This window comes from Oncorhynchus mykiss, chromosome 9, assembly GCF_013265735.2.
Source record: "Oncorhynchus mykiss isolate Arlee chromosome 9, USDA_OmykA_1.1, whole genome shotgun sequence".
NCBI classification, from domain to species: Eukaryota; Metazoa; Chordata; class Actinopteri; order Salmoniformes; family Salmonidae; genus Oncorhynchus; species Oncorhynchus mykiss.
Window position 1 is genome coordinate 20,398,966 of NC_048573.1, and position 11,838 is coordinate 20,410,803.

The window sequence follows — 11,838 nt, forward strand, 5'->3', positions numbered from 1 at the left end:
TTCCAATGGCATCATTTAAAATGGGAGGAGCTTGTTGTCGACTCTTCCAAGCACTGTATGATATACCCGTTTACTCTATATGGGTTGGAATCCCAAGGGTTGTGTGTGAGTGGGTGTGCACACAAGGTGGCCTCATACACCTCAAAAATTATTTTGTCAAACGTCTGCATGAAAGAGATGGAAAATGTTGAAACCGCATGAGCTAGACCCTATATGCAATATGAGCCGTATGGGTGTAGATTGATGTAGCTGGCTGGGGCTGGGGTTGACTGAGAAATGTCTAAACTTCAGACCAGTCAGAGAAAATAGATTTACGCTTATAACACAACACTAAACAAACAGGAGGAGAGGGTGGCAGCATTCTGAGCAATGTTGAGTTAAGCTGTCATTCAGTAACAGAGAATTCAGTGACACAATTGACACAAGATATGCCAAAAGACAGATGTCAAAATGTTTGACCAGACGAAGAGTCGACAGGGTCGTTTATTTGGTTTGCTCTGCCGATTGTTTATTGGCTGACAACTACAGAGAGTGAGAAACACCCCCTCTCCTCCCTCTCTTCTCCCTCCCTGCTCCCGGTCTCCCTAATCTGGCAACCACATCCCATACCCACTCCATGCGTAGTGCTGTGTGTGGGGGAGAAACTGTTGACATAGATCCAGGATCAGTGAGGCCTACAGTGACGTCAAAAAGTATTCACACCCCTTGACTTTTTCCACATTTTGTTCTGTTACAAAGTGGGATCAATTGTATTTTTTTTTTGTCAACGATCTACACAAAATACTCTGTGAAGTGGAAGAAAAATTCTAACATTAATATATCTTGATTTGATAAGTATTCAACCTCTTGAGTCAACAACTCCAGCTAAGATTTGGCCTTGTGTTTTAGGTTATTGTCCTGCTGAGAGGTGACTTAATCTCCCAGTGTCTGGTGGAAAGCAGACTGAACCAGGTTTTCCACTAACATTTTGCCTGTGCTTAGCTCCATTCCGTGTCTTCTTATCCAGAAAAAACTTTCCAGTACTTAACGATTACAAGCACACCCATAACATTATGCAGGCACCACTATGCTTGAAAATATGGAGAGTGGTACTAAGTAATGTGTTGTATTGGATTTGCCCCAAACATACACTTTGTATTCAGGACAAAATGTTAATTGCTTTGCCACATTTTTTGCAGTATTACTTTACTGCCTTGTTACAAACAGGATGCATGTTTTAGAATATTTTTATTCTGTACAGGCTTCCTTTTCACTCTGTCAATTAGGTTAGTATTGTGGAGGTTTCCTTCCTCTCCGGCAACTGAGTTAGGAAGGACACCTGTATCTTTGTAGCAACTGGGTGTATTGATACACCATCCAAAGTGTAATTCATAACTTCATCATGATCATTCAATGTCTGCTTTTTTTTACCCATCTACCAATAGGTGCCCTTCTTTGTGAGGCATTGGAAAACCTCCCTGGTCTTTGTGATTGAATCTGTGTTTGAAATTCACTGCTTGATTGACTGACCTTACAGGTAATTAATTGTACAGTGCATTTGGAAAGTATTCAGACCCCTTGATTTTTTCCACGTGTTGTTACGTTACAGCCTTATTTTTAAAATGATTAAATGTATTGTTTTACTCATCGATCTACCCACAATTCCCCATAACGACAAAGCAAAAACAGGGTTATAGAAATGTTTGTAAATGTATTAAACCTAAAAAAACTAAATACTTTATTTATATACAGTAGAAGTCAGAAGTTTACATACACTTAGGTTGGAGTCATTAAAATTCGTTTTTCAACCACTCCACAAATTTCTTGATCATTTTTGGCAAGGCAGTTAGGACATCTACTGTGTGCAAGTAATTTTTCCAACAATTGTTTACAGACAGATTATTTCACTTATAATTCACTCTATCACAATTCCAGTGGGTCAGAAGTTTACATACACCAAGTTGACTGTGCCTTTAAACAGCTTGGAAAATTCCAGAAAATGATGTCATGGCTTTAGAAGCTTCTGATAGGCTAATTGACATCATTTGAGTCAATTGGAGGTTTACCTGTGGATGTCTTTCAAGGCCAACCTTCAAACTCAGTGCCTCTTTGCTTGAAATCATGGGAAAATCAAAAGAAATCAGCCAAGACCTCAGAAAAACATTGGTATACCTCCACAAGTCTGGTTCATCCTTGGGAGCAATTTCCAAAAGCCTGAAGGTACCACGTTCATCTGTACAAACAATAGTACGCAAGTATAAACACCATGGGACCACGCAGCCGTCATACTGCTCAGGAAGGAGACGCGTTCTATCTCCTAGAGATGAACGTACTTTGGTGTGAAAGTGCAAATCAATCCCAGAACAACTGCAAAGGACCTTGTAAAAATGCGGGGGGAAACAGGTACAAAAGTATCTATATCCACAGTAAAATGAGTCCTATACTCAGCAAGGATGAAGCCAGTGCTCCAAAACGGACACAAAAAAGCCAGACAACGGTTTGCAACTGCACATGGGGACAAAGATCGTACTTTTTGGAGAAATGTCCTCTGGTCTGATGAAATAAAAATAGAACTGTTTGTCCATAATGGCCATCATTATAATTTGAGGAAAAAGGGGGAGGCTTGCAAGCCGAAGAACACCATCCCAACCGTGAAGCACGGGGGTGGCAGCATCATGTTGTGGGGGTGCTTTGCTGCAGGAGGGACTGGTGCACTTCACAAAATAGATGGCATCATGAGGAAGGAAAATTATGTGGATATATTGAAGCAACATCCCAAGACATCAGTCAGGAAGTTAAAGCTTGGTCGCAAATGGGTCTTCCAAATGGACAATGACCCCAAGCATACTTCCAAAGTTGTGGCAAAATGGCTTAAGGACAACAAAGTCAAGGTATTGGAGTGCCCATCACAAAGCTCTGAACTCAATCCTATAGAAAATGTGTTGGCAGAACTGAAAAAGCGTGTGCGAGCAAGGAGGCCTACTAACCTGACTCACTTACACCAGCTCTGTCAGGAGGAATGGGCCAAAATTCACCCAACTTATTGTGGGAAGCTTGTGGGAGGCTACCCGACACGATTGACCCAAGTTAAACAATTTAAAGGCAATGCTACCAAATACAAATTGAGTGTATGTAAACTTCTGACCCACTGGGAATGTGATGAAAGAAACAAAAGCTGAACTAAATAATTCTCTCTACTATTATTTTGACATTCTTAAAATAAAGTGGTGCCCCTAACTGACCTAAGACAGGGAATTTTTACTTGGATTAAATGTCAGGAATTGTGAAAAACTGAGTTTAAATGTATTTGGCTAAGGTGTATGTACATTTCCGACTTCAACTGCAAGTACTCAGATCCTTTGCTATGAGACTCGAACTTGAGCTCCGGTGCATCCTGTTTTTATTGATCATCCCTGAGATGTTTCTACAACTTGATTGGAGTCAACATGCAGTAAATTAAATTAATTGGACATGATTTGGAAAGGCACACACCTGTCTATATAAGGTCCCACAATTGACAATGCATGTCAGAGAAAAAAATCAAGCCATGAGGTCAAACTAATTGTCCGTAGATCTCCGAGACAGGATTGTGTTGAGGCACAGATCTGGGGAATAATTCCAAAAATCTTTTGCAGCATTGAAGGTCCCCAAGAACACAGTGGCCTCCATCATTCTTAAATGGAAGAAGTTTGGAACTACCAAGACTCTTCCTAAAGCTGGCCACTCGGCCAAACTGAGCAATCGGGGGAGAAAGACCTTGGTCATGGAGGTGACCAAGAACCCAATGGTCACTCTGACAGAGCTCCAGAGTTCCTCTGTGGAGATGGAAGAACCTTCCAGAAGGAGAACCATCTCTACAGCACTCCACCAATCAGGTCTTTATGGTAGAGTGGGCAGACAGAAGCCACTCCTCAGTAAATGGCACATGACAGTCCACTTGGAGTTTGCCAAAAGGCACCTAAAAGACTCTCAGACCATGAGAAACAAGATTCTCTGGTATGATGAAACCAAGATTGAACACTTTGGCCTGAATGCCAAGCGTCACGTCTGGAGGAAATCTGGCACCATCCCTAAGGTGAAGCATGGTGGTGGCAGCATCATGCTGTGGGGATATTTGTCAGCGGCAGGGACTGAGGGACTGGGAGACGAGTCAGAATCGATAGAAAGATGAACGGAGTAAAGTACAGAGAGATCCTTAGTGAAATCCTGCTCCAGAGCACTCAGGACCACAAACTGGGGCGAATGTTCACCAACAAGACAGCGACTCTAAGCACACAGCCAAGACAACGCAGGAATGGCTTCGGGACAAGCCTCTGAATGTCCTTGAGTGGCCCGGACAGAGCCCCATTAGAACATCTCTGGAGAGACCTAAAAATAGCGGTGCTGCGACGCTCCTCATCCAACCTGACAGAGCTTGAAAGGATCTGCACCGAAGAATGGGTGAAACTGCCCAAATACAGGTGTGCCAAGCTTGTAGCGTCATACCCAAGAAGACTCAAGGCTGTAATCGCTGCCAAAGGTGCTTCAACAAAGTACTGAGTAAAGGGTCTGAATACTTATGTAAATGTGATATTTCCGGTTGAAACCTGTTTTTGCTTTATCATTATAGGGTATTGTGGGTAGATTGATGAGGGAAAAAAATCAATTTAATCCATTTTAGAATAAAGCTGTAAAGTAACAAAATGTGGAAAAAGTCAAGAGGGCTGAATACTTTCTGAATGCACTGTATGTGGGACACAGAGATGAGGTAGTTTTTCATGTTAAACACTATTATTGTACACAGAGTGAGTAAATGCAACTTATCATGTGACTTGTTCAGCACATTTTTATTCCTGAATGTATTTAGGCTTGCCATGACAAAGGGATTGAATACTTACTGACTCAAGACATTTCAGCTTTTCATTTTTTATTCATTTGTAAAAATAAAAATAAATCCACTTTAACATTACGGGGTGTTGTGTGTAGGCCAGTGACGAAAAATCTTTAAATTCAGGGTCTAACACAACAAAATGAGTAAAATGTCCAGGGGATGAATACCTTCTGAAGGCACTGTATGTAACCTATTGCATATAACATATGCACGGCAGATAGCATTGCGTTTAAGAGTGTTGGCCAGTAACTGACAGGTTGCTGGTTCGAATCCCTGAGCTGACTAGGTGAAAAATCTGCCGGTGTGCCCTTGAGCAAGGCACGTAACCCTAATTGCTCTGGATAAGAGCGTCTGCTAAATTACTAAAATGTAAATGTAAACATATTGTTGCTGTTTTTGGTGCCCAATTGGTTACAGTTAGGACTGGAGTAGGGAAAACTGATCTTAGATCTGTTCATAGGGCCAACTAAAGCCCGAGACAGCCTGGACCCCTTTGCACAGGTCATAGGCCTAAGACATTAGTTAAAGTAACTGTCCAGTGAAAATCTAATTTTAAAAGTTCATATTCTGTTAACTCATATCCAAATAATGTTGTTGACTTATACCCAAATAATGTTGTCGACTTATATCTAAATAAAGTTGTCCTACGGTACTATCTGTGGCCAAAGAATACATTTTAGGGGGAAAAAATACTTTAAAAACCCACCTCAAAATTGTATCTCCAACAGGCCGTTTAAAAAATGCTCGCTATTTTCTAATCGAGTAAGATATCATACTCCTGAGGGGAGATGAGCTGGCCAATCACCATTCTAGAGTAGGGTGACCTGGCCAATCAACGGTCTACTCGCATGAATAATTTTAGTGACTGGTATATTCCCACACCATTCTGTTGTTGGGGTACACACACACCCTTCCCACACAGATAATATGCTTTTAAATTATAGGCCATATTTCATAGAAACACTGGACAGTTACTTTAAGGCACAGGTTAACCAAGTCAAAAGAGGTCCAATTCTATGTCAACCTCTTGATCACCGTTACCCGTGGAGAATGTTTAAGACATGTTCAACACAGTAAGAGGCTTCTGCTTTTCTCTCTTGTTGGTTGCGGCAGCACCTACTTTCCCCCCTCATTGTAGTCAGCTCTTTTACATAACGTAGGCCAGCAGGTCAGCTGTAAGTACCTTGAACCCAAGATTGCATCATGTGTCCTCCCCACCCCCGTCACTGGTCTATGAGCTTTCTTTCCCATGATGAGACTGCAGAAAAAAAAACGGGTGATTGCAGCCACAGTCAGCCACTGGCTTGATAGTTTTGTTTGCACAAAAGGTTTGCTCAACTGCTGATATCAGGAGGGATTTGAACGCGTGTATAAATTGAAAACCGATGCTTTTTGTTACTGTATGTGCATAATTGCAAATGTGAATAAATAATACAAAAAAAAACTCTGAAGGGAAGATGAGTGTGCCTAGTGGTACTTGTGCACACTACACAGGTATCCAACAATATGGATCTTGTGTCAACTTGTTCATGCTGTTGGTTTTGCGTGTATCCTCTACTGTGATGTCTTGTCTTGGCAAATATTGTCATCTCAGCAGAAAATAAAAACATACATTTAAGCAATAAGGAACGATGGGGTGTGGTATATGGCCAAAATACCACACAAGGGCTGTTCTGAGGTACGACGCAACGTGGAGTGCCTGGATACAACCCTTATCGGTGGTATATTGGCCATATATCACTAACCCCATTGGTGCCTTATTGCTATTATAAACTGGTTACAAGTGTAACTAGAGCAGTAAAAATAAATGTTTTGTCATACCAGTCTGATACACCACGGCTGTCAGCCAATCAGCATTCAGGGCTCGAATCGCCCAGTTTATAATTACATTTTAGTAATTTAACAGACGCTCTGGCGATTTACTGTAGGGAGTGTTCATACTTTGTTCATACTTTTATCGTACATACTAAGTAAACAGAGAATCAGGCTCATGACAAAAAATCTGGATGCGTTTGCGCAATGGCCAGGGTTGACTCGGCAAAGGAAGAAGCAGGAGGAGGGTTGGCTGTAGAACATTGTCTCCAATATAGCCTACTCTTGATACATACGTTTTAATGAAACTACTTGCTTAACCCGTCTCTAAACCCTGTACAAACCACAAGCTTTTGGTCCATATGTGAACTTTTGGCGCAAGTAGGCTATCTATTAGGGTGTGGGAAAAAAGTATGATAACGTTCTCAGGGTGTTGGCAAGGATAAGCACACACCGCAACTTGGAACATGCGATTTGCCGTTTCTGGGGGACCTTGGCTAAATATAATTATTATGCAAAGAAGTATGCACTGTAATTTTACATCATATTTAAATGATGGTCCATATGCAGCAAAACACATTAATAAGTACAGTAACCTACCACACACTGTAATATGGATATATTTTGACATCGCTTTTCTTTAAAACGCAAAGAGCATGCCTCAAACTATTACGCTAAAATCGTGTGCGGACATGTTTTAAAACATCGCTGGTAGTGAGCAGTGGGACGTTCCTCGCTGCTGACGAGCAATGTTAAGTTACTCCCGTTATGCACATTTCTGGATGTCCTAAAAATAGCCTAATAACAATAACCATATATATATATATATATATTTGAAATGCCTAATAACAATAACCATATATATATATATATATTTGAAATGCCTAATAACAATAACCTAATAACAAATAGCCTAATAACAATGACAGTCGTGGTATATTAAACCAGCACGTGTCGTGTTTATAAGCTGCATTTGAGCAAATTGCTGCAGTGGGCTACATCGCCACGTTCAGATGTAATACTATGGCCACTTCGTTATAACGATAGGCAGCCATATAGAGCTCGTTGTAGTTTGCTTACTTACTTTTGCATTGCAGCTCCACCATGGCCTGATACCATTCGTCCTGGTCCGCCTCGTTTTCTGCCGCGATGGCAAAGCTCTCCGCCCGAGTGTACAGCACTAGCATGTGCTTGTTCTTGGCATCAGCCCGCTTATTGATGTTGAAACACGTCTCCAGCACCAGCGCTTTCTTGGGGACGGGTGTCTTTCCTCTGAATTTCTTCTCGCTCTCGTAGTATTCGAGCCGGGCCGGGCCCCTCTCCGAGGCCGTCCGGAGCACGAAGTATCGCCGGTGCATGGATTTCTGCTTGCGGAGATAGCCGCTCTTTCGAACGTCCTCGTAGATTTGCGGCTCGGGTGGTTGGCTCTCCATTGCGCTCGAGTTACCTTGTTTTTCTCGAACCTAAACTTAATATTTTCAACTCAGCAAAAACACTCTCGCAAGTTAACTGTAGAGGGTAATTCAAACATCCTTCTGTGCCGTTCCCCTCCCTCCCTTTAACACATGTATGCAAGGGAGAGAGGTCCTCTGGTCCAGTTTAGTCTTTTAAAAGATTAGCTAAATATCCCCTTCCTTTCTCGTTGCAATAACTACCTTGTTCAACTCAGCAGTCTCTCCTTTAGTTTTCTGCACGAACACACAGGCGAGCACATTCGGCAACTGCGCGAAAGCGCCTGCTACTACTGTGTAGTAGTGATGAGTCGTTCGCGAATGAGTCGTTCGCCGTTCATTTGGCTCCCTGATTTGCATACTACTACTTTTACTACTGCTTTTACAACTAAGTTACACAATCATTATCTGAAGATGGAGGATTTCTGAATGCAGAAACAATAAATAGCGGTCATTCTGGTTCACTCTCATTTTTGCAGTGCATAAAAAAAAAAAACGTTTTGCAGGCGATCTAACAATTTGGCTAGGTAAAAATGTAGTTGAACTTGCATATCACGATCTCACATAGGGTAATGGTAACTTACTATTTTGTCTTTGCATTGGAGATTTGCAAATGTTTTCGTGGTTCTAGGTCGATTTTCCAACAGTTTCAATGAAGAGTCGTTTGGGAGGCAAATTATGCGGCTCTTTTAAACTGAACGGAGCCAAATGATGCGGAATGCACATCGCTACTATTTAGCTAGTAGGCAGAGCGCTTTAATCCATGTACTGTTGCTGCAGCAGTGTACGGACTACTTCGCTGTAACGCTGTCCCCTCCGCTCCTGTCCCCTCCGCTCCTGTCCCCTCGCTTAGACGTGGGGCTACTATGAAAAGTTGTCAGTCAACACTTGTCCATAGTATGTGAGATAATTTAAGAGGGAGAGAGAGGCAGAGTATAGAGAGAGAGAGAGAGAGAGAGAGAGAGAGAGAGAGAGAGAAAGAGAGAGAGAGAGAGAGAGAGAGAGAGAGAGAGAGAGAGAGAGAGAGAGAGATTAATTCGAATCGAATGAATTCCCGTTTGGTTCTTAGAGGAATACCTATGTGTTCTTCAGCCAATATTGTGGAATTTGGAAGTTATTTTGAAGATCACATCATGTGCTGCACGGTTGAACGATTGGGACATTTCATAACAAGAAATACAACACTCAAGACTCAACAAAAATGCAACCCTCATCAAATTGCATCCCGATGATGGAAACTCTGAGCACATTTGGCTTTATTAAACTTTTCAGTTGAATCTTTTTACAGCTGTTGGTGCGATCGATTGAACTGTAATGGGAATATTTTACATTATGTTTATAGGCATAATTACATGATTCAGTCATATGAATGTATTATTTATGAAGATTGTTTATTGTATTATTTTAATTACACATAGTTAATAATTATAACTAGCAACCTAGCGATTCATCTTTATTTTCATTATTACATTGTAGATGTAGAATTATGCAATATGGCTCTACCTTCTTGCCCTTTGTGCTGTTGTCTGTGCCCAATAATGTTTGTACCATGTTTTGTGCTGCTACCATGTTGTTGTCATGTTGTGTTGCTACCATGCTGTGTTGTCATGTGTTGCTGCCTTGCTATGTTGTCATGTGTTGCTGCCTTGCTATGTTGTCATGTGTTGCTGCCTTGCTATGTTGTTGTCTTATGTCTCTCTTGTCGTGATGTGTGTTTTGTCCTATATTTATATGTTATATATATATATATATATATATATTAAATCCCAGCCCCCGTCCCCGCAGGAGGTCTTTTGCCTTTTGGTAGGCCGGCATTGTAAATACGAATTAATTCTTAATTGACTTGCCTAGTTAAATAAAGGTTACATTAAATAAAAAATAAATGGACATGGTTTGAAAACTATTGAACATACGCCACCTGGTGGTTAAATGTTGTCACAATAGTATACTCATAATTGACTGATAGCCAGAAGGAAGGAATTACTTGGGTGAATATTTGATGATCCAAATTGTTTGTTACAAGTTATGTATTACAAAACGTTTAGTGAAACAAATTAAACATTTCACACACAGAGAGAGAGAAAAGAAAAGGCAAGAAAATAACTTTAATTCTTTAACCAGGAGCTGGGTTGGAATCTGAGCCTTGCACTCTTCAATATTTACATAAACGAAATGGCCACTATTCTAGAAAAATAGTGTCTCCACAATTTAGAGGTTTAATGCCTGCTCTTCACAGATTACCTGTACCTGCTGTCACCCACAGCACATGGCCTACAGCAGAGCCTGGACATGTTAGAGCAGTACTGCCATACCTGGACCCTGGCAGTATACCCCAAAAATATGAAAAATTATGATTTTCTAGAGAAGATCTAGATCTCAGGAAGTTAAACCAAAGTTCTCAGTTGGTACAACATATATAGAGTACTGCACACACTACAACTACTTACGTTTAAAAACAAGCTCAACTGGACACCTTAATGATGCAGTGAATGAGTTGAGAGAGAAAGAACGCAGGGCATTCTACACCATTAAAAAAAAAATCAAATTGAAATACCTATTCAAATTTGGCTAAAACTAATTGAATGTGTCATTGAACCAATTGCACTTTGTGGCAGCGAGGTGTTGGGTCCACTTGCAAAACAAGATTTCACCCTTTTGGGACAAATACCCCATTGAAACCCTGCATGCAGAGTTCTGTAAGATTCTCCTACATGTCCAGAGGAAAACTACAAACAATCCATGCAGGGCAGAATTAGTAAATAAATTAGTACAGCTAGTATAAATTAGTATTAATAAAAACAAACAAAAATAGCAATTCAGTTTTGGAAACATCTAAAATACAGTGAGCCCCTCTCAATTCATTACCAAGCCTTGCAAATCCAAGAACTGAGCAAAGAAAAGAGTACCCTCATCCAGCTGGTCCTAGGGCTGAATTCACAAACCTGTTCTACTAACACACTGAAGCCTCAGGACCAGAACCTCCAATCAATCAGAATAAACCAAATTACAACATAGTCAAAACAAAACGACATGACTTATTGAGAAACACAAGCACAAAACAAAATGCAGTGCTATCTGGCCCTAAATCAACAGTACACCGTGGATAACTATTTGACCATGGTTACTGATCAAAACCTTTAGAAAAACCTTGACGAAGTACAGGCTCAGTGAGCACAGCCTTGTCATTGAGAAGGGTAGACACAGGAAAACCTGGCTCCCTGTAGAGGAAAGGCTGTGCAACCACTGCACCTCAGCAGAACCCGAGACAGAGCTGCATTTCCTGACAAAATGTAAAAAATATAAAACAATTAGAGAGTGTAATTTCCACAAATTTGAAACCCTTATTCAAGGTTTCAAAGAACTCTCTGATGAGGACGGGCTACCCGTCCTGTTGGGGGAGGACGCAGAGAGCTGTGGATTGGCAGCGCACTACATTGCTGCCTGCCATAAAATTAGGGACAGTGTCTGACAGACCAACCAACATGTGTCCTCTATGCTTATTGTTATTGTTAAATGTATGGCTATTTTGACCTTTTGTTATTGTTGTTACTGTTGTCCCGTTGACAATATTGATTATTATTATTAATTATGTTAATATTTTAAATGTTTAAAGTAAGCTTTGGCAATATGTACATTGTTAAGTCATGCCAATAAAGCAAATGGAATTGAATTGAAAAATTGAGAGAGAGACACACACACACACAACGAATAAAGAACTAGACACTG

General features: G+C 40.8%; 1 protein-coding gene across 3 annotated transcripts in view; it reads right to left on the reverse strand.

The window, feature by feature from the left end:
- The window catches only part of si:ch73-335l21.1 (insulin receptor substrate 1-B), a 56,008-nt gene extending 47,563 nt beyond the window's left edge, over window positions 1-8,445 (reverse strand). For 2 of the 3 annotated variants that reach the window (XM_036987547.1, XM_036987548.1), the window contains exon 1: window positions 7,746-8,445. In XM_036987547.1, coding sequence (XP_036843442.1) covers window positions 7,746-8,094 — 349 coding nt within the window. In that variant the 5' untranslated portion in view covers window positions 8,095-8,445. The remainder of the gene's footprint in view (window positions 1-7,745) is intronic. The other variant, XM_021615051.2, reaches the window with a different exon arrangement.
- Between the last annotated feature and the right edge of the window lie 3,393 nt (window positions 8,446-11,838).